Genomic DNA, 24,173 nt, shown 5'->3' on the forward strand with positions numbered 1-24,173 from the left:
GGTTTTAGCAGCTTCTTTTGCTGCAGTTTCCCCTTTCAACAATTATATCTCAGCAGATGCAGTTTATCACAACGCACACTCTGATATTTTCATGAAGGTTATTATATGTTATAGCTAATAGAATATATAGGTTATTATATAGCTAAAAATTTATATTTCAAGCACTCAGTCAAAATCAAGCCAGCAGACACAGAACACAAAGCTTTCTGAATGCATAAAAAGGAAAAAGTTATTGTGCAAAGAAAAGAAATATCAATTTCAAGTTCCAGATTTGTTTTTACAAAAACAAGGATAAGGACGTAAAAAATATTAACTCATTTCAAATAACTTGGAAGAAGGAAAAAAACAGAATCAATTTTATATTTATTTTATTTCTTCCATATATAAGCATGTGTATACACATTTAAGTGCACATTGTTTTACTTCACTTACTTTCTTCTATTTCTCTGAATATCAGTAAGCTCTTATCAATGAAATTACTTGTATTCTTTTCATTGTGTTAGAAAAATCTTCATCAGCAAATTTGTATTCAAATATTAGTAAGCATGCCTAAATGATAAATGTGTTTTATGTATCATAATCACGTAATTTAAATTTAAAATTAATATAATGAATTAATGAAGTACCTGGTATGTAACATATTTTTCTTCTAATTCATGGAGAGTTTCTACACAGTCATGAAAAATAAACATGGCCACGATATACCATTACATTTTCACTGTAGCTTTTAGCTCTATGTCAGAAAGAAGTCCTGAATCAAAATCACTTGCTATAGTAATTCATTATTTACTGGCAAATGCTATTTGTCACCACTAAATTATCTGCTGAAACTACCTTTCATGGAAGTGTATGTTCCTGCATACAAGCTTTATTTCATTCTGATAATCGTTATTCTTGTGGAACAGAGATGTGTGTCCCACATGGTATATCATTATCTGAGTTACAGTACAAGCAAGAAGAATAAAGTCCACTCTATTTGGTATCAGAGTATTTTGGGAGTAAGGATTAAGAGCTGTATAGTTTAGTTATGCCACATCACTTTAAGGCTCTTGCACATGACCAGCCCAGCCATCATGCAGGTCTTCATTAGAAACTCTCGGGCCTGAGCACTCTCCTTTACACGAATAATTCCATTATGTTTACACATTTTTCTAGAAATGCCAAAGCATGGCTCAGGTGTGACAGAACTTTTACAAAAACTGATTATTAAACAGCAATCGTTCTGGAGAAAAAAGGTCAAACATAACTATATCATAAATGTCTTATCTACCTATCTTGAAATAACAAGAAAGAAAACTACTTCCAAGTAAAACTGTAAGACTTCAAATTGGCAGAATATAATTATTCAAGTTGGACATGGGCCAGGGTACTGAAGCTAAATATATGACTTTTATAAGAGCAATTCATTAGTGTAGCTAACTATCTGTTTAACTTTATTCTCATTAAATGGAATAAAATCCCTGAGACCAGTATGAGGTCACCAGGTCATTGGAATGACCTCTCCAAGATACAAACCTGCAGGCTAGAATCTACCAGTTGTCTGTCAGTTACTCAAGTTTCCCAAGAAGCAAACAGTAAAAAAAAATGAAAAATCAGGAACAGTCGTCACCACTTCCATTTTTTGTTCTTAAAGTATTCAGTGACTAAGAGGAATGGTCTTTGACCATCCAACCTTAATTATGAAAGACTCAGGGTAAGTTTGGCCCTACACCAGCCTTCAGTACACAGCATGGTTTACTTTAGCCAAGAATCACCATTCAGTTCCATACTTTGCTATGTAGTAGGTTTTCCAGTATGCTTTCACACTAATTTTTGCAGTTTCTTATGGATTGCTCTGTAAAAATGTAGATATTAACTTTGATGCAACTGTTCCAGACAGCCAGAAAGTTTCAAGTCCAGATGTGGATCAGTTTTTTCATGCTTTGTAAGCACGGTTTCGCATCTCTCTTTCAAGATCCCACATATATTTGTAAGAATTTTTATGTTCCCTACAGATACAACTGAGCACAAATTATATGAATGTTCCTATGAACACTGCAATTTTTTAGTCAGTTAATTGATTAAAATATGATATTCAGTGACAGCAACATACAAAACATCAATGTTATTTGTATAGCTGACATAGTATCCCACATCATAACAGACTTATTGGCTTAAATGGTACTGTTCTTTTTCCATTTAACAAGAGGCTTGAAAAATAACATCCTGCTGGATCTATTACCTACTCAAATCACAGAAAGAAGCTAAATTGCCCTTATGTCACACTACAGTAGAGACAGAGATTGAGTTACCTTTATTGCTAAACCAGCTGGAGTTAGCTGCTCCATGTTTCTTTCATTCAAGCAGTCTTCACCCATCAAAGAAGTGAGATGCTGCAGGCATTCTGCATGTCCTTTTGATGCTGCTACATGCAACAGATTGTTGTCACATTCATCATGAATCTTATCCAGATTATCTGCTGCTAAATGTGGCTGTTAAAGAAGGTGTTATGTTAGTTACAACTAAGGATGAAAAATACTGTGAAGTTTAAGCCTTAGAACCCAAGATATAAGACAAAGACATTTTCCCATAGCTATGTTCTTTCATATCTCAAAATCAGAAGCTTTTCATTTGTACAGCACCTGGCTACCATTAGCAAAAGGACAGAAGCAGGTTGCTCATTGACTAGATTCACTGCTTAGTTTCTTTCCTGGTGCAAATGGCATATAACAGTGCAAGACCTTCAGTAGCTTTAGCTTATAGTCCAACAAAGAACTGGTAAAAACATCTGCATTTTCCTAAATTCTGCCTATTTACAGTTGTTTTCTCTATCTCTTATTTTTGGCATTATAATAATGAGTCATTGAACAGGAAACATCCATGACTGACTCCTAAAATGTAGCTGTTTAGTTTTGCTCATCACAAAAGTGTCAGCTTGTATTTAGCGTCATCTAAAACACAGCTAAAACACAAGAAGTCTTTTATTTGGTAGCTTGTTTCCATTACAGAAATAATTTGTTGGAATATTTACCCAAAGTCACAACCATGACTTAATACACGACTCCTGCCCAAGTCTAATTTTCAGACAAAACAATTGGATTGATAAACTCCAGTAACAGTGGTAAATTCCTAGAGCTGTGCAGACTTGCCAGACCACTTGCTGATGAATACACTTGACTCAGAGGTTTTGACTTGTTTGGAAAAAAAGTATGTGTTTTCTCCCACCTACCTACTATGCCCTTATTTTTCGGTTGTCTGCTTTGTTTTTACCAGTTACCAACATTTCACAATTTGGGGCAAATTTACTCTTATTTCTTGCAGAGCATTCTAATGTACTCTCCTGTCCCTGCCTAGTCTTTGAATGTCTGCCTTTGTTTTTGCTGCTATGCTAGTAGCATGCCTTTGTGCTTGAGTTAGACCGATAAACAGAGAAGCTAAACAAAAATCTAACAAAAACAGTTTTATGGATGCTGGACCTCCTCCAGCCATTCTGAGTGGGGATCACGTGTTCTGCATCACTGTGCTCACTTGAATCTCGTTACTCCAGGAAACATCATCGACAGTGTCTGATCACATAGCTGGAATTACTGAAAACTTCATACAGGTCAGAGGCCAATGGAGTGTTAGAGAAAACTCCTGTCTGAGAATGCTGCTGTAACAAGTCAGCATAAACGCTCCTGAATAATAATCAGAATACAACAGAAGGTCCTCTGTTCCCACTGTCAGCCCCTAAATAACAACTGAGATAAACCACCAATAATTGAACAAAGCAACCCACAAATGTTTTGAAAAACAAAACCCAGCAAAAATTAAATTCGATATACAAATGAACTCCACAGTTAAGATGCCTATCCTGTACAAGATTTCAGAATACTACATAAGCTAGCAATCTTGTATCTCATCTTTGCTACACATTTGAGTTAGAAATGAAAACCTTCCCTTTGGAAGATCACTCACCCAAATTTCTAAGGAGCATACAAGATAAAACAAGTGGTGATTCAAAATGCACACTTTATAAGCTTTGCCAGCGAAACAAACCACAGCACAGAACTCCCCTATTCTATGTGGTTTATGAAAAAAGATGATACTTACCAGTAATGATATTTGCCCCTCCTTTACAATGTTTAAGATGCTCTTAAATTTTTTCACCTCTTCACTCCTCTCTTCTGGCCCCCCTGCCCTGCTCCAGCTCATATTCAGTTCCTCAAGCTGCTTGCTCTCTGCCACTGCTGTCTGCAGGTGAAAAGTCCTCAGGTGGCAGTTTGGCATAGTCTTCCCAGTTTTGTGAGTCTGAGGACCAACAAATGTCCTACAGAGGAACCCTTTGCCCTGGGCTTCAGATTCATGGACTGAGCTACACTTCGCTAAAGGCTGGGAAAGCTCTAATTCTTCTGTTAAATGCTTGTGCTGATCAACAACAATGGGCTGCGTTTTTCTTAGCTGAGAGCCTTTCACAGGAGAGAGAACACAGAACTGTGTCACCCCAGCAGGCTCTGTGCTCTCTGTAGAGCAGGTCTTGCCACTAACACCATTCACTGTTGAGCATACACCAGAAATTTTTTTCTCAGGGGCTACCTTTGTGAAAGGAACAAGTTGCTGATTTGATTTAATGTAAGGCACATCCAAAATTTCATCCATATCCAGGTCATAGTGCTCCAGCTCCCCAAGCAGAACAGTAGGCTCAATGTGTTTGCTTTTAAGGTTTTCTCCTTCTCCCGGGCTCTGGTCATCATTTGGAGGTGCAGGCTGAGAGTCACTGCCTTTCTGGTATTCACCCTTCTGGTTCTTTTGGTCATCACTTTCATTGTTCTCAGAGCTCTCCGGCTGATGCTTTAATGGGGAAACCCTCTTCACTGGTCTGAATTTATTGCACGCATCTGCAATTCCTGTTGGTTTCTGTGCATTTCCGATAAGAGCAGAGCCACCACAGTTCCAGCTGCTGCTGGAAACTAGAAAAATAGACGAATATGACTTAGAACTGCTTATCGTTACCAGATGAGTGACATGATATAATATGCTTCAAAGGTAGACCTGGCTAAGCACCAGAAACCTGAATAACACAACACTGTATTTCATTCATACCTTAGCAGATTTAATCGCAACTCTGTGCTAAGAGCTGAAGAATTTGACACTCTAGAAGTCTTCAAACAGGGCATACACTGTAAGCTTTTGTAATCTAAAGCAGGTTGAGATGAGAGCCACAAAGATGATCTAAGGGCTGAGCACCTTTCCTATAGAGAAAGCCTAAGGGAGCTGGGCTTGTTCAGCCTGGAGAAGGGAAGGATCCAGGGAGACTTCACTGTGGCTTTAAAATAAAGGAGTGGAGATTCAGGCTATATGTTAGATGGAAAATTGTCACTCAGAGGGTGGTGAAGCACAGGCACTATTGCCCAGAGACACTGTGGGTGCCCCATCCCTGGAGGCATTCAGGGCCACGTTGGGTGTGTCCTGGGCAGCCCAATTTGGTAGGTGGCATCCCTGCCCATGGCATGGGGGCTGGAGCTCAATGACCTTTAGGGTCCTTCAAACCTAGGCCATAGTGTGATTTCATGATTCTATGATCATTTATAAATAAAGCAGTTTGAGTCAAGTAATAGACAATATTAAAAAAACCAGTGGCATTCACAGTGGCTTTGCCCAGCTATTCTTGCTTGCACTGCTTTTTGCAAATATCAAATTGCACAAAGATGCTCCAGAGCAATAAGATGCCTTTCCTTAGAGGCCAATGAAAGGCTTCAAAAAAATTCTGTTTCAGCAACAGCAACAACAATATGTATTTTAAGGGCTAATATTTCTGGAAGACTCATATCGTTTTCATATGAGAATGAGAAATCCTGTTTTCATCAAAACAGAAAGTCAAGAGAGGTGAACCTTTCTCTCCGCTCAGCCTCAGCAAGACCACACGTTAGGTGCTGGGTGCATTTCTGGGCTACCCAGTACAAGAATGATACGGACTTCTTAGAATAAATCAGGCCCAATGACACTAACATGGTTCTGGGACTGGAATCTCTTTCATCTCAAGAGAGGCTGAAGGAACTGGGACTATTCAATCCAGAGAAGGCTCAGGAGAATCTTTTCCATGTCTATAAATAAATGATGGGAAGTGCTGAAGAACAAAGAGCCAAGGCTCTTCACAGCTCTGCACGCTGACCAGACAAGAGATACGTGTTTAGCTTTGCTGCCATCTGAACATGCAAGAAGGAAAGCAACAGCTGTGTGCCCTCACTTAGAAGAAAACACTTTTTTTTTGCTGCAATGTTGGTCCTGCAACCAGTGGCCCAGAGTCTCAGTCTGTGGAGCTACTTAAAATTTCACTAGACATGGCACTGGGCAACTTACACTAGCTGACCTTGAGTAAGCAGGGAGGTTGGGCTTTGTGACTTCAGGAGGTCTGTGCCAACATAAACTATTCTATGATTGCGTGATTTGAAAATTAAGACCTACGTATTCCGGTTTAATGTCTCTTTTTCCATTTCTCCTCTGTACGTTGGGCTTCTTGGTCCAATTTTCCATCCCTTAATGCGCATGCATGCATGCACAAACACACACACTCCTATAGCTCTGGACCTTCCAGAGCTTTATTTCAGCACATTGGAGTTTCATCAGTGAATCTGACTTGCAGAGAAGGAAGAGAGCTCAAGGCACCTGAACTCTTAACCCTATCAGACCTGCACTTCTTTACAGTTCCAGTTGGTGATATTTATGTTCTCTTTAATTAGTTGAACTCTGATAAAGAGTTTTCTTTATTTTGTTATTTTCAGTAGAGCACCAAATTCACTAAAAACTGTAGGCATTTTCTCCTTTCTATGCTCCACTTACTGTACACTAAGAGTTAATGCACTCTCAAAGTCAAGAATGCAGCTTAAACATAGCAGATTTATTACACGTGCTAACTGCATATCAGTGGGATCTAATCTGTGGTCAAATTTGCCATGAACACCTTCCTAAGGAAACAGATATATACACTTTCAGTGCAGCATTAATGTTTGAAGTGAAAGATTAGCACAGCTTAGTAGTTACGGATGTCTGAAAATTACCTTAATACTTTTGGAAGTGCTTAAGAATACATTTCCGAAAAAGAAATAAAAATAATGATAATCAGAAGGCGTGTAACTTTGTGGGCCAATACAAAGAATGCACTGTACTGACTTATTTATGTATTGTATAAGATTCTAGGTTCAAAGGCCTACACTTTTATGTTGGTTTTATTTACATGTGAAATTTTTTCCAAGTGATACAGGCAAATGGATACCACATGTTTCCCAGCTGTTTTGTTCTGACAGGAACTATTAAGCACTCAGTATGGAAATGAATTCTGTCTGAGTTTTAAGAAAACACTGTTTTTAACACAGGGGTCTAGACAGAGGGAAAGGCATCAACATTTTGTTTGTCGTCACTTTCTATAAGCTTACATTTATTTTGCTGCTTCACTTTTTCCACTTTCTAACCTTAATAACAAGCATTTACAGAAACCACCGTTGATAAAACTGTAAAATCAGACACCACAAAGAACCTATGACCTTTGTAACAAATCTGTCCTGGACCATTGCACAGTCACATATATTTTTTTTATTCCATCACAAATGGAGAGGAATAAAGCCATTGCATTTCTTCACTGTTTTTCTTCCCAGCGTACTGGAGGAGCAGCTCTTTACAAATGCTATCTCCAGAAAAACAAACTGGGACACCGACAACAATTATCAGTATTTCCACTGGCTTATGAATGTGTTCTGTGCTTAATTGGGATGATGAAATACACTGCACTTAATAAAGGATTAGAAAATGGCACCCAACCGCATAAGCAGTAGTGAGGAAAGCACTTGGATGCTGTATGTTCAAAATTACTGTTTAGGTGCTTACAGCATGGTTTCCCACTACAAAATACTGAGAACATTGGCCAGAGCAGAGCAGGGCATTGCTAGACATTCCTCCATCCTGTTTTCAGTTGCTTGCTCTTGGAGAAAGCAAAAGCAATGTCTGTGTCTTCCAAAACACGGGTATGGCAAGAGTTACATGCATCGTCTTCAACAGCTGCTCCTGAGGAAAAGCCTCTCATTCATTTCTCCACACTTACTTATGAACTCGGACAAGGGCCATTGAATGTCTGGGTCAAATAAATACTGTTTGATTCTTTTATAAACAGCAATAAAAGATGTCTTGAGCTAAAAGCAGTGGACCAGAAAGTGGAACAGCTAATGTGATTCCAGAATGTGACAAATAGTTCTGATATATTCTTGGATAAGCCCTATCTCTTCCATGCACCAATATTTCAAATGTAAAATGGTGACAACAAAATGTATTTTTTTCAACAGTGTTGTCAAATTTTTTTCCTTAACTTTTAATCACTAACATGAGAGACTTGGATGATCTTACTGTTATGCTAGTGTAGTAGACAAGGAGAGGAACAAAAAAACTGGAAGACTTTTCACTGTCATTAGTATAGAAGTATAGGTCTGATAGACCTGAAGTACTGAATATTTTCCTCAGCATGAAAGGGGATAGTATCTGAGGAAAATCTGGAAGGGTAACATTTGTGAAAGTAGTTCTTCACCACGTATTATGCTCTGTGCTTACCTTGAGGAAGAGAAAACACAAGATTTGAATAAAGAGGCTTGAAGGCCTATTTACAATTTCATTCACTTAGAGGCATCCTAGAACTGTGGAGGGCAAATAATTAGAAAAGGGGTGATGTAAAAGGAACTTCTCTGGCAATTCAATCACTTTGTCATATTTGATTTTAGGAATTAGCTCAGAGAGATAATGATAGTTTCCAGTTGGAAGCATCTGCTGACTTGAAAGTATTTTTCAATGTTATTTAAGTATTGAAGGTGTGAAGAGCTATGATGGAGAGTTTTACCTGATATATGAGCATCTGAGGGAAAACAAGAGTTTTCCTCAAAGAGTTTTATTTATGCCAGTGCACAGATAAATTTTTATGGGCAATTAAGAGGGCAGAGCAATTAAGAGGGACACATGCAACCTGAAGCCTGACATTCGAATACCTTTACATTGTCTTGACTCTAGTGAAAATAACAAAGAACAAATCTTTTACTTCAGGTCTCTATGGAAACTACAGAAGAAATTCACTTCTGAAATTCACAGAATTTCAGCCTGTCTCCCTGGCATAAGGGTTCAGTAACATTCTTTAACTGCTGATGGGTTCCTGAGGTTTACAGCACTTGTAACACAAGGTGGTGACAAAAGGTTGTACGCCAAACAGTATATGTCCAAATGAAACTGACCGTAATGGAGTGTTGTTTGTAGATGATCCACACAAGATCTTCATGAATCCACCTAACAGAGAACCCAGAACAGTTCACCTTTGCAGGACATTGACTGACTGTGGATCTGATGAAATGGTCAAACCTCTAAAAGTGTTTTTCTGCCACCATCACTATGGCCTCATTTAGATTAATGCTTTGACTAACTGTCTGCAGTCACAACTGCTACTAGTGAACAGCTGGGATATAGAATGGGCAATGATACAGGCAGGCAGGAAATGGCTGTAAAGATAAGGGTCAATTTTTACATCAGTTGGCACTGAATCCACATTGTTCTACTAGATCGTTAGACAGATAGATATTTGTTTAATACAACTGAAAAGGTGTATTAAATCCTCTTCTTCTATGGGTGATCCTCATTATGATTTTATATCACCATGGAGCCCTTTTAGCTGGCTATCTTTTCTCAACACAGATAGCAGGATCTTATGGTCAGCTGTGTTGAACCACTGTCCAGCAGAAGAACTGCATGACTTCCCTTTATCCAAATAGTTATCAGTAATCAATGACACTAATGCTATGTTTGCCTGGTGACCTGAGCCAGACTGTAATAACGCTAAATTTTCGGTACTTCAGCCTTTGCTTTCTGTAAAATCCGTATCTACACAGTCAGAAAACAGAAGGAAAATTGTGCGTAATGGAGAACAGTATTTTGCTTGAGCTCTGAATTTGATAGCCCTACAATATGGTAAGGCTATCTCCTGATTTAATCATACCTAGTTGGCCTTTCAAAAGTCTATGAAATTCTGAAGTTGAATATGTTTATTACTGTGACTGCTTCCCTAATAACACTTTCTCAAAGTATCATGGTTGCAAAGTTCTTTATAGTAAGAGCCATCTGGAAAATAGGTCCTTGAGAAAGCTCTTGTGACTGGACCTACTCTGAGCAGGAAGTTGGACAAAATATCCTTCAGATTTGCCTTCTGACTTAGTTATTCTGTAAAGGAAGATGTAACGACTCTGAAAAAAGAATTCCTTTTTGCAGGTAGTAGCAAGACTGGAAATAATGTCTAAAACTGACAGAAGACAAAAGAAGAGACAGCTTTTGCCATAAGCACTTTTCAGTAAGTATTTGAAAACACAGGAGATACTCCCTGCCCTTGCTGAGAACACAGTGAAGAGCTTCTTTAACGTTTAGGCTATGACTGTTTATAAGAGCAAACTTTGCTAGGTTGGCTCTGTTGCCACCAAAGGATGAATGCATTCAAATCACCTTATTTGAAATACTTCCTACTTTACAAGGACAACTGGGAGTTTACTCTACTTTAGTCATCACCATTAAGGAAGTCTCAGATTACCACTGAGGACTGCCCATATCTATTTTTTAATAACACTGCATCACTCTATAATTATTTTGGGTCACTATATATAAAAAAGGTTTACATTGGGAATTTTACTGTCCTCTGAAATAAATACCTGACCATCTTCCTTACAATATGACTTCAATAGAGCATTTTGAGTCAATTAAGTCTTGTACTTATTCCAGATCCATTTAGAGCACCAAGATACTGATCTCATACACAGACAGCAAGGTGTTGCCTACATGAGGGTAATTTTTAGAAATTTTCTCACACTTTTTAGCATTCATTCATCTCCAACACTAGCAGCAATATAGAAGTTCCAAGAGGTGAAGAAAGGGATGCCCCTTGCATATCAATAAATAATAAAAGCTACTTCTGAATAACTACCTATTATGATTTCATTAATATAACTGAAATAATATTTAACAATTTTAACAGAAGGTGGCACTGTTCTCCAGTTTTAATATATTAATAATCTTCAGGAGTGCATTTTAGACTTCTTTAATGTAAACCCTAAGGCAGGAGAGTCTGAATTAAAGAACAATCATGTGTTGATAAAATGAATGTGGAATTGTTCCCATTTAAGTGGGATAAAAGGAAAGAAAGGCTCTAGAAATGACAGAAACAAGGATAAATACTAATCTATCCTTTTAAATAACAGTACATATTTTCCAGGTCATCAAAACATTAATAAGAGTGTCAGTGAATAAACACTTTGCCTCAAAATTAAATTTTCATTTTAATTTTTTGTTATAGTTAACAACCAACAGCTTGAGATAAAAATTGTCTGTCATATTATGTTCCTTAGCATTTTATACTAATTTCATTTTGTTAAATGGAAAACCTATCTTTCGAACTCTTTTGTGAGTCTGTAATGACGGCTTTGGCCTCTGCAGTAAGATAACTGTTGGACACTAAAGACGAATTTGCTTTTAACTACAGGAAAAAAAGATCCTGAGTGAAATATTGTTCTTATTTGAGATATATACTTAAGGACAATCGAAAGTCACTGTAGCTGACAGAATATTCTTCAGCACAATGATATGGTTCGTGGAAGTCTGTTGAAAAACAGATGTTAGACTTGATGATCCTCCCTGAGGATTGCTTCAAACTCACGATATTCTATGATTCCATGAGATGTCTTGAACCATTTGCTCAAGCGGCCATAGAAAATCTGCCCAGAGAGAAAGCAAGCAATTTCATGCTTAATAACAGAAGCATAAAGAACTGATTTCTGTTGCCAGAAATCAATGGGCAGGCCAGCTAACACTTCATTTCAGAAACAAACAAGCAAACAAACAAATAAATAAAAAGCTGAGTTGATATTTATATTATACTCTTCAATTCTCTGTTTCTGAAGATGAACAATGTCCTTCTTAGAGGTTATTATTCTAGCTATGGTGATCATTCTCTTTAAGCATAATAGAAGAAAAGCTGATTATCCTCAATTTCACTTTCTTGTGGATAAAACAGGATTTGGCCTACGAATCCTGCACCTACACCTCTGGCCTGCAGCTTCTTTCCCATCCTGAAAACCTTTTACCTTGCAATCTGGGGGCACTGGCAGACACACTTCAGTTCCAGGAGTCCCCTGGAATTTTCCTGAGTCAGAAATCCCTCACTCTGAGGAAGGACACAAAGAAGTCATGCTGAGATTCTATTGCACAGCTTCCATACGCATCTTGCACAGAGCACCCTCCCGTGTTCACAGCCAGTCAGTACAGAAAAGGAGGGGAGAAGGCAGAGGGAGTGTGGGGAGAAAGGACTACATGGAGGAAAGTAATCTCTCTGACTTTTTAACTTGTCCTCATCCAAAATAACAAGAAATTCGACCAAAGGTGAGAGACAGAAAGAAACAGTTAAAAAAAAAACTGATTAAAAATTTACAGGAGATGGATGAGCAAGGATACTGACTCATAGACACCAGCATGTTTTCCTAGGATTAGAAGAGTTTAGAGCAATTTGGAAAACGTAATCAAACACTTTATGTATTGCTAATGTTATTCAATGTTTAGTTCAAATGTGGAAGAAAAAAAAAGGTACTTATTGGGCTATTTACTAAACTTACCTGAGAACAAGGAATAGTTATACCTCCATAAAATTAGCCATATGATTAAAAAAAATGTAATTCCAGAAAAAGGAACTATCCTTTAAATTTGTTAAATCAATCTTGTGATGAAAATTATTGTCTTCATAGTTATGTATACATTAAAGTTGAAACTTATTTTACTTACACTTCTTGCTTAATTGCTTTAGTGCACCAAATATTTTCTTCTGAGCTAAGGCTGAAATAGTCTGCTGTTTTTTATGGTTTTAGTGTCCTGGCATGTCTAGTCTGACAACTAACACGTCATACTTAAATTCCTTTAACAAATAATCCTTGTAGAGTTCTACTCCCACAACTGTCTCTGTTTTAGAGAAAAAAGTTTAAGCTCTAACAATACAGGTGTCCATATAAGGCAAGAAGATGGACAAGTTCTTTGAAAAATCTGTTTTTCTCCATGTGATTACTTAAATTGCTACTGAATACAAACATGAAATAGCAGGAATATTATGCACACTAATATGATACAGTTTATCCTCATCATAAATTGTGAACAGTAGCAACTATTTGTGGAACTTTCTTAATGGCCCATTAATGCAGGAGGCTGCATCAGAAGTAATATGAAAAATCAACAGATTGAGCCTAACGCAATGCTTACTGATGCAGTTCCACTGATATTTCAATGAAATCTGTGCAGAGATGTAAAGCGGTATCTTCCTGTACAACATTAAGTGTGCGTATTCAGTGATTAAGAAAAAAATAAATAGACTTTAGTACCATTTCCAATCCATAAACTCACAAGTGATAAGTGGAGTGAAAAAAACAGATTTCACTTCTGCTTCCAGATTGCCAATATTGTTATCAGTGCTAAAGACCTATTTTTTGACTCCAGAATTTTATCCAAAGCTCTGAATTAATTTCCACTGGCAGACTCCCCAGCACTGCTACTGTCTTCCAGCAATGCCTGCATTTACTTCTGCCAGCTCCTTTTCAAGGCAATGGATGAGTGGAGATGTAATTAAAATCATCACTGAAAAATGTCTGACTGCAGAGACAATCATTAAACAACAGAACTAGAAAATAACTGTCAGTATCCTGTGGTTTCAAGGAAGAGCTCACTACCAATGCTTCATCCTGCTATCTGTCAGCATTTTACTCTAAAAAGAAGATACTTTTCTTCCTGAAGGCAGATAGAGATGCTGCCATTCTGGCTGAGCAGTTCTCATGAACAGAACAAGGAGCAAAATGTTTCTTAGGGGCTATTCTTGCTTTCTTTATCTTGTTCATCTTGCTCCTGAAGTGGCTGTATGCATGAATGACTTTAACTCTTTGTGAAAAGACGATATAATGCCGTGCCACCAAATGGTCAGCTGTTAATACTGATAATGCTAACACACTGTGGGAGAAAATGAAAGGGGAAATCATGTGCACTGAGAATGGAATAAAGGAAGCAAGAAGGAGAGTGCTGACCACTAGGGAGAAGAGTGGTGGGGATAATTGTGAGGAGAATGGGAGAAAGTGGGGTCTAGACATAATGTAGAAAGAATACTGGGAAAGGTTTGGTGGGATGAATGAGGGATTTATGCAAGGAGGAATGGGACGAAATGTGAGTCACAAGAGGAAAAAATGGGAAAGAGGTTGGGGAAAGTGAGAGAAAAGAGAAAGAAAGAGATGGGAGTGTAGGATGAGAAAAGGAGAGAGAATATGGGAGAGAACTGCAGGGAAACTGGAGAACAGGAAGGGACAACAGCAAAGACAACTTCTGGGGAGAAGGATGCAGGGCAGAGGATGTGTAGAGTGTGAGAACAGGAGGGAGGATAGTGGCAAGGACATGGGAGAGGGACAGCAAAGATGTGGGATGCAAGTGGGGAAGGCAGGGGAAGACAGAGAAAAGATGGGGCATGGATGGGACAGAGAGAAAAGTGCTGGTGAGAAGACTGGGGGTCTCCCTTATTCCTCGCATCTCTGGTTACAAGAGGTAACTTTGGGAGCACAATCACTGCTGTCCTCAGGTGTGGGCAAAGACTCTGCAAGAATGTTTGGGGAAGAAAACTGCCCTTTGCTACCTGGAGCAGTGGCACAAGGCTACGCAGACCAGGCTTTTATGACTGGCAGAGGAACTAGCTCATGTTTCAGCTTAGTAATGCCCCTTGGAAATCTACAGTACTCTGAAAGGAAATCAAGAAATGAAATTTGCCAAAGTATAGCACAGCTCCCGAAGTCTTTCATCGTCCCACAACTTCCAAGTCTGCCCTTTATGTTATAAAAATCTTTTGATTCCACAACATCAATGAATATTCAATTAAAACATCAAATGAAAGCACAATAAACTTCTCATAGCTCAACAAAAATGCTCTCTCACCAACTCATTTCTCCTCCATCAGGAAGAGAAAAACAAAAGGGGATTAATCTGATTAACAGAGTGAAAAATAGCACTGAATGCACTTTTTATCAGGGGGAGGGCAGGAGGATGGAAGATCCCCAGCTGGTTCTCATATACATGCCATGATTCTTCATTTAGTTTACACTACTAAACTCAAAAACTCTGCTTTAATCTTAACTATTACAGTATGCCTTAGAGTAGATTCTATCATGTAGCATCCTTGATACAGTTTCAGACTCTGGCAAAACATCATCCCTCAAACTGGTCATGGCCATATGGGTAGTAAATATATCCAACATTTTTTCATTGGCGCCTACATTATTACATCTTGTCACCAATGGTTTCTCAGGTTTTCAAGTAAATTGTTGCATATACTGTGGTTTGGAGCTGCTGAGATGAAGCCCTACACTTATCTGTATGCAGCCAAATCTTTTTTTGGAACTTTTTTCCTTCTAATGAACTAACATCTGTTGAAATAAAAAAAAAAAAATCATGTTTCCAGAAAGCTGCACAAAAATGAGAGAAAACAAAACAATAGAGTACTGCCAAGAAGAAACTGTTGCCAAGTTGTAAGTGATAAAAAGCAGCCTAGAAAGTGATGGGTGGACAGAAGTGGGGATCATACCTGATCTGTCTTCATTTTGTGAATCACACCTTCTACATAATTCTGGGATAGTCTTGAGAGAAGTTATAGAGTACTGTAAAAAAGGAAAAACAAAACAAAACTAAACATCACATAAATAATTTAAGAAGATGAAAGGGAAGGCTTTCCAACAGGTTGCGATACCATTGGTAATGGCTAGATCTACCAGGTTGAGGGTACATCAGGCAGTCTGATGGTGCCCTGAGATAGCACGAGAAAGCGGATGGTGTCAGCTTTTGTGTCCCACGAACAGATTTCCAAAGACACAGGAAAGTATCTCTCCACCACAGCAATGCTTTTTGCTGTACATCAGTTGTTCACGTCACAAATATATTTCATACATTCTTTCCATGGGATGTATAGGTACATCAAGTATGAGAATAAATTCAGACCTCACAGTGAATCTAGACTTCACTCTGCCCACCAGACTTGTACTGTGGCATTTATATTGCAAGACATTTTGTGATTAACAATTAGAATTCAAATTTTCAAAAGGCACTATGTAAAATTAACGAAGAATATTTACACCTTACAGGTCTGTTTTCAGAGAGAAGTACATATGCATTCCTATATCAGACCATAACGCTCATGTCTGGAATTCAGACTTTATTAAGGTAACCTGCATTGTTACTTCGACACGGTAAGATACACCTGACTATGATCAGTATGTTCTCTCACTGCAGCATTAAAAGGGAGAGAACCAAGGATAATGTATGCATCTTACCAAAAATAAATCTTCCTCTTTGTTTTATAAACTTGAAGAATGCCCTCAGTGGTATAAGTAACCCAGAGTTATACAACTATAGATTCTGACATACAGGAATTAAGTTACTAAAGTGAAATTACGTATCTGAAGTCAACCTTGTGCAGAACCAATTGCGGAAGTTATTTACTTCTCTGGTGAAAGTTCAAGTCAGTCTGTTGCTCAGTTGATTGCAGTTACGTTATAGAGCTTCACAAACCTCCCAAGCCTGTTTTTCCCATGATGTTCTGATCAGCAATGAATTGATAAGCTTCACCTACAACAAGTACTCCCAGGAAGAACACAACTTACTAATTAAAACATTTAGGACAGAGCTGCCATGTGACTCCCATCCACATTACAGTGGGTAACTATAGGGCTGTGACTGCACCCAATCTGACAACTTGAAGCAAAAACAGCAGAGGAACTGACACAGGGAGAAAGAAAGATGCTGTTACAATACAAATTATTATAAGTTAAACACACACAAGCACAAACACCATATGCTTTACTTCACTGTAGTTATTGTTTAATAAAGATCAAGTTGTTAAGCTATACATCTTGCTATTTCAGCACAAAGACTCTGAAGGCAACGCTGAACTGGCCTAGTAAGATTCTTAAGAGAATCCAAGAACATGTCTCCAAGGAATATGGTAGCTTCATAAGACCAGCTGGTGCAGTTTAAACTATTACACAGTTTGTAATTCAATTCGAACAAGGCCTTTTGTATTCCACTGCTATGTGCTTTGTCAGGCATCCTCAAAAACAGGAAGACTTTTCTCTTTCTGTCCTTTTTTCTGTTCTTCCTGGAAGAACAAATTTTCTTTCAACACTAAACCAAAATGTATTCAACCCCTACAACCCTCTCTAATAACAAAAAAAGTTTAGTGTTATGAATTCATTTATACATTTTAACATTTTAGTCATATTGGTTTGATATCCTTAACAGGTTTCCTCCCACTCATCTCTGCCCTCAAAAAGACTTTTGCATACTTACATTTCTGCCATATGTCTTTTCTGGTCAAGAAGTGGAGAACTCACTGAAACTAATCTTTTAAAAGGGACCTTTCCCAACCCTAAGTACAATGCATTGTCAGCTCTTCCCTCTACAACTCTAACCCTCTACAACTACTTTCTTTTTTCTTATACTCATCTCTCATTCATCAGTTAGCTTTGTTAGCTTTTCTTCAAGAGGCTTCAAGGCTACTAGAGGTAATAGCAAAAGAGGCTAACACTGCAGCTTTTCCCTAGAACGTCATTCAGATTTACTGCTATTCAATTTTGAGTTCATTATTTCCTACTTTTCTTTCTACGTTCTTGTTTCACACAGAAAATGTAACCCACGTCTCCCAGTCTCCCAGTAGAGCAATCAACTAAAGCAAGAGCCAAGGGCCATGACCATGGGCATGAGTATCAGTGAATGGTAAAGAGATCAGCGTGTTTTGTTAGTCAGTGTATGTGCTTTTTGCTAATTAACAAATGTGTGTTGTTGTTGACAGAGAAATTCAGTAATTGGCATCTTCCTAGGACAAGGTATGCAATGGCCTTTTTGATTGCTGATTGACGGTGCCTTTTTTTCCCTGCTTTTATGGCATGCCAATGGCCAACCTGTCTTAGTTTATTTCAGCACATCCTTAAGGACTTTGTAAAATGGAAGAACAGTATTAAAAGCAAACAAAAGACAAGAGGCAGGCACAACTACTCCATGTGAATACAAGATATTGCCAATTTTCCAATTCATGGAAAAACAGAATCTCCCTTAACAGCTTATCTCACAAACACTTGTAAGTCAAGTGCAACTGGGCTACAGAATTTGAATGAATGCAAAAGTCAATGTTTTGAATTTCAGCTGGCTTGCAAATTTTAACTGAAGGGATTTTAAACACAATATAAGAGAAATAAAATTTCAGTCTCTGTTGAGACTGTAACTTCTCTGCCTCTTGCAGACTCACATCTGAGAAATATCAGAGAGAAGAAATACTGTATTACGAGGTGTAGCAATGTATGAAAGGCCAAAAAACAAAAAAGTGAAAATGAGCAAGTTTGCATTGTAGAGAATACTTTTAAAGTCTCCTGAAATTGAGTAAAATGGCAAAGTTGGACACATAGTGTGACTCTCAGACCATGTCATCAGAATGTGATATCCTCAAAACACTCCAGACTGTGTCCTGCTCCTGCTGAAACTGACTCCAAACTCATCAAGTTCATGGACACCGGATCAAGACCTCAGTGATTGTGTCCTGATCTGAAATTTGCAACTCACTGTTTTTATTTAGACAGAGAAAGCACACACCTCCCTTCATTATAATAAATTTGTTTAGAATTGTTATGCTGTAAGCCAACCAACAGTCTCATTTGATTTTATTTGCTATATTGGAAGATACACCACTTAATCGCTATTCAAATCCCCTTAAATTAAAACTTCTGCGATAACATTTTATGTAAATTTTGTGTAACATTTACAGAAAGAGTTGTTAAGCACTGGAACAGGCTACCAGAGAGGTGGTTGAGTCACCATCACTGGATGTGTTTATAAACCATTTGGATGTGGTGCTCAGGGACATGATTCAGTAGAGGGTTGTTAGGGTAATATGGTTAGGTTGTGGTTGGACTCGATGATCTTTAAGGTCTTTTCCAACCTGAGTGATTCTATGACTCTACAATTGGCAATATCACCCTTTTTCCCAGACACTTGAGAAAAAGTAAATAACAATGCTTGGCCTAAGAAAGATTTTTCTCAATAATTTCTAGAAGAAAAATGGGGAAAAAAAAGGAAAATGAAGATTAGCCTAGAACTATGTCTGTGGGAAATAACTTTCCTTGGAAAATCTCTTAATGGATATGACCAACATCTTCAGAGCACCAATTACGTTATTTGTGCTACGTATTGTTTACCTGTATGTCCCTCCAAAAGTAATTCCTCCTATTTATTTTCATGGAAACTACAACACATACAAAGAATACCATAACTCCATTTAATAGATCAAATTCTCAGCTACAAAACACTATTTTTCAACACAGTTACCCCCACTAGCCAGGCATTTTCACCAGCGATGAACACGAGCCTGCACGCTGTGTTCGTAAAAATCTCCACTATCTGTGCATGGCAGCCTGGAACTTGACTTGTTTTTCACAGAATCACAGAACGGCCTGGGTTGAAAAGGACCACAATGATCATCTAGTTCCAACCCCCTGCCATGTGCAGGATCACCAACCACCAGCCCAGGCTGCCCAGAGCCACATCCAGCCTGACCTTGAATGCCTGCAGGGATGGGGCATCCACAGCCTCCTTGGGCAACCTGTTCCAGTGCCTCACCACCCTCTGAGTGAAAAACTTCCTCCTAATATCCAACCTAAACCTCCCCTGTCTCAGTTTAAAGCCATTCCCTGTTGGCCTATCACATCTCTGTTGTCTGCAGCTGGAACTGAATTCACACTGAATTCACACTACCAACTGTGAATTCAGTTCCACACCTTTGCTTCATCAGCACTTCTGTGTCAGGCGCCATTTAGTCAGACTGCTCTCTGTCACACAGCGATAGAATGTTAACAGAGTCTTGGTGGGAAGGTTCAACCCCACCTGCCATTCCACGGCTGTTCACTTCTGATGCCATGGGCCAACATCATAAAATAGGAGAATTACTTTTATACAATTTTACACGTGTATTTCATGTTACTCTTCTAATTTTAAAGCAAACAACATTGATACTATTGCTATGCAAAGCCTGAATCTAATAATTTATATATATATGTTTCTGCTTCTATCTTGGGCTCTGCCAAGCAAAGATGGACAGAAAGAAGCTTTTTGATGTGTGTCAACATACCTGGCAAGTTGACAGCTTCTTAGTCACCTCCTCATTTATAGTAAAATAAAGAGAAAAATAGGGAAAAGAGAAAGTTTAAAACATAATTCTACTTACAGAGTTTATCTGTTGTTTTAATGAAATGTAAAGGTGTTAACGTCTGTTATTTCATCATTTTTGTGTGAATTGTTATTCAAGAATAACAAAAAATATTCAGATTGTTTGCTTCGTGTTACTAAGGAAATAATGCTACTTTTTCTTAATATAAGCAAGAGTCCCATGAGTCTATTCTGCTGTTTAAACTGCACTGAGATATGCTGTATCATACATATCTGATACTGTGCCATCCTAGTTTTCAGAATAAATATCATATTTCAGAGATATGTGCAATTCCATTATGTAAAAAAAACAGTGTTCAACAAAAAAGGAATTGAGACAACTTACATATCCACACATTTTTAAAAGAAATCCTAGACTATCTTCAATATCTATTATAATCATTTTTGGAGAAAGGGTCTCTATGAGGAACTGTGATAGCACAGTGCTTTCCAGTTCAGGTACTTTTACAAGCACATCTCTCTAACAGTGTTCTTGCTGCCATTATTTTTGACCAGCACTTTTCTGCTCTGGATTAAAACCAGAGTGCAAAAGGGAACAATTTAAATTGTTACCACCAGTGCTGTGCAGCTGCTCCTTCCACAGCAGGCTGGTGGTAAAGTGTGCAGGCTGATTATCTCAGAATGGTATGTGGTAAGATGTGACAAGAGCACCAGAATAACCAGGAATTCTCTTATAAATCTGGTTTCTGGCAACAAATCCTTCATTCCCTTACTTGTGAAAGTAGAACTAAAAGCACAACCTCCACAATTGGTGCTGGTTTTTAATTCAAGGCTCAGCATCCAATAAGAGAGCAGCACATTACAGCAGGCAGCCTGAGCCAGTCAGTGGAAAAACAAGTAACCTAACCCACCAGTATGCAGCAACAGCCACAACGGGAGAGACACAGAGAGGTTATATCCCTTATGTTTTACAGTCCTGCAAAACTGAGCACAGAAACAGACACCAGGACATGATCTACTATAGAATAGTAATAAAAGGAAAGTTGCCCCAAATAAGGTATTCTTCCAAGACTGGCTTATTGTCCTGTTATATTTTGGGCATGTGCCACATTCCTCTTTAATAAAAAATCAGTGTTACAATAGGTAAAAGCAAAACCCTGTTCAATTGAACCTGTCTGTGAGTACAGCACTTGGAATGCTTTAAAATGGATCAAGAATCCCAGAAGCTAAAGGAAAAGACAGGCCCTTTGTTAAACAAGCAAACAAAGAAACAAACTACAAAGCAAGACGAAGCAAAACAAGAAACCCAAACCAAAATAAAGAAAAACCAATACCTTCAAAATACAAACAAACAAACAAACAAAATAAATTAAAAGCACTGCCACCAACCCCACTACAGTTAGGAAGAATGTTGAAGGAAACAGGACTTGAAAATTGAATTAATAAGTACTTATGGTGTATTCAAGTCCCTCATTTACTAGGTACATAGTACCTAGTACTATATTAGCAACATATATTAGCAACTCTATTCTCACAAAACTCTATTCCACAAAAAGCAGAAACATTAGCAGGAGGAACACTGCTATGAATAACGGGACAGACTGTGTCGGTGTTTCAAACAATACAATTTATGCAGTTTATAAGAACAGCCTTTTTGCTCTCATTTACAGTCAGAGCTATTTTAGGTGTGACATGAAGGAGAAGCACTCTGAGTCCCTGGAGTCTGAGTCTGGCCTCTTGCTGCACTCTACTGCATCACAATTAGCTGTCTCACAACTACACATAACATCTTGCTAGCTTCTGTCAGAAGGGGCAGAGCTTACATGGTGAAAGAGCAGTCCAGACAGGAGAGAGGCAAGAGGGTTTTTTACAGTGGAAGTACATTTGATTAAAAAAATAAAAAAAATGAGAAATGTGAGCTGTCACTTTTGTGTCTAAGGCCAGCCCAAGAGAACGTGTAACTCATTCAAGACAATCGTAACGCATAAGCAACCCAGAAATAAAACCAATATATTAATTTGACTCACAAACCCTTTTTAATGAAGGTAGAGGGCTTAAGCTGATTAGTCTTTCTTTACAAAGTACCAAATTTAATTCTAGATTCAACATTTTAAACATTTCTGTGGGTAAGGTAAAAAGAAGTGTTCAAAAAAAAGAACCTTTTGTTGTTGTTGTTTTGTTTGTTATATCAGCACTAAGATATCTAAAATTGTCTTAATTCATATAAACAAAATAAGACAAATACTTACCGATATATCATCACTAAAGTCTATCTCATCCAAATCAAGGTATTCAGGGGCTTCCATTATTCTTCTATGGACATTTTTGGTGACTCAGCATAGTCGTAAAGACCTAAATAAGAAAAGAAAAATAGGCAATCTAATGAAGTCAAAACCACATAGAAATAGTTTAATATAGTTATTTGATCATTGAAAGCATGTGAAATACACAAGCAGGTCTTCGGGAGATCAATCCTCAAAGCAAAAAAACAGTTTTTCTCCTATACTCTGCATATCATGGAATATCTTCTGTTAAGGATGCTACTCCTTTGCTGCCCAGAACACAGCTCATCACGTCTGTTTTCCTCTGCTCAGGATGGCATACAAGAAATGAGAAGCATGTGATGCACAGAAACCAAAATTCTCTCACACCTCATCTCCACTCCTCTGTACAAGCAACAACACAACACAGATGGTCCTTTACAGGTGGTGATTTGTCTGTCCTCAGTCTCTATCTGCACTTCTTCCCAAGCAATAACCGGGGCAAAAACAGAAGTGTATCTGCTATGTCCACCGATTCTCAGAGATCTTCAATACATCCTCATAGAAAGGGGAAAAAAGAAGCTAAAAGTCTCTTTGCAAAGCAAGAAAATGGCTATGAAATTCAGTATGTACTTCTGAATAAAGTGGAGCTTAAACAATCAGATCAAAGACAGCAAAACACAACTTTCCAAATCCTAACTAGAGTGAATGCATGTGTTATCACTGAAGATACGTACAATAGAAGTGAAAAAGAATGCTATTTAAAAAGCTGGTAAAAAAATGATAATTGTTTTTACAAGAAGTGAGTCGCTATGTGAGTATTAGGTATTATGATGGAAGCAAAACCAAACATTGGTAGTACTTGTACATAACACCTGGAAATGCCTGAAGGAAAGTCCAGTTTACCCATATGACAACTGCCAAGAAATACATTTATGAAGAATGATTTGTCATCTGTACAGTCCAAATAAAACAATTGCACGAGTGATTTACATGTGGTTAAGACTGTTGTAGGATAAAAGGTTTGAAGAAAATTTATTCCTGCAGGTGTGACACTCATTGGCAGACAAATCTGCAATCACGGATCTCCTCAGCAACAGCCCATACAAGCTCATAGTTGATTCTAAGACAGCTGTTGTTGGAAAGTTATTGAAAGAAGAACTGAGAAACACATTTGCTGTTTCAAGCTAGAAAAGTAGGAAAATAAAATTTTTATATCTTACCAAGTTGCTGAAAGTATTTTTCATTACAATTTCTTCTTGAAATGTAAATAAACAAAAATACCCCCACAAAAATCCATAAATACCTTCTTTACTATATATTTCTTCACCTTTCAGTATGAGGGAAGTCCTGGAGAGGAAAAAGCAGGGAGGAAGGCAGCATGGAAGAACAACTTCAGCTATTTATTTTTGACTCCCACTGTTGCTGCTGAGTAAAGTGATAGAAAGGAGATAGCCACAAAAAGGTAAGAACAGAGATGACACATTCAAGTCTATGAATTCTTCTCCTTGTAACTGATTTTGCTTTCTTGGCATAGATTTTCAGTAATTTTTTTAAGGTTTGTGCCTTAGCACAACCTTCTTAGTTTGTTTATGAACAACATTACAGTTTGTTTCTGGCATCATCATGACAACCAAGTTCCTTTTGCAAGCATAAGACTGCAGGAAAAAAACAATT

The 24,173-nt window shown here is 37.9% G+C and overlaps 1 protein-coding gene across 1 annotated transcript in view; it reads right to left on the reverse strand.

The window, feature by feature from the left end:
• Positions 1-22,541, reverse strand: part of SNCAIP (synuclein alpha interacting protein) — a gene marked incomplete at both ends in the record, with an annotated part of 48,850 nt that extends 26,309 nt beyond the window's left edge. The window contains 4 exons of the mRNA XM_079548945.1: positions 2,292-2,471; positions 4,072-4,928; positions 15,614-15,686; positions 22,485-22,541. Of these exons, the coding sequence (XP_079405071.1) occupies positions 2,292-2,471; positions 4,072-4,928; positions 15,614-15,686; positions 22,485-22,541 (1,167 nt within the window). The remainder of the gene's footprint in view (positions 1-2,291; positions 2,472-4,071; positions 4,929-15,613; positions 15,687-22,484) is intronic.
• Positions 22,542-24,173: the final 1,632 nt, after the last annotated feature.

Source organism: Tetrao urogallus (genome assembly GCF_951394365.1).
Source record: "Tetrao urogallus genome assembly, chromosome: Z".
Lineage (NCBI taxonomy): Eukaryota > Metazoa > Chordata > Aves > Galliformes > Phasianidae > Tetrao > Tetrao urogallus.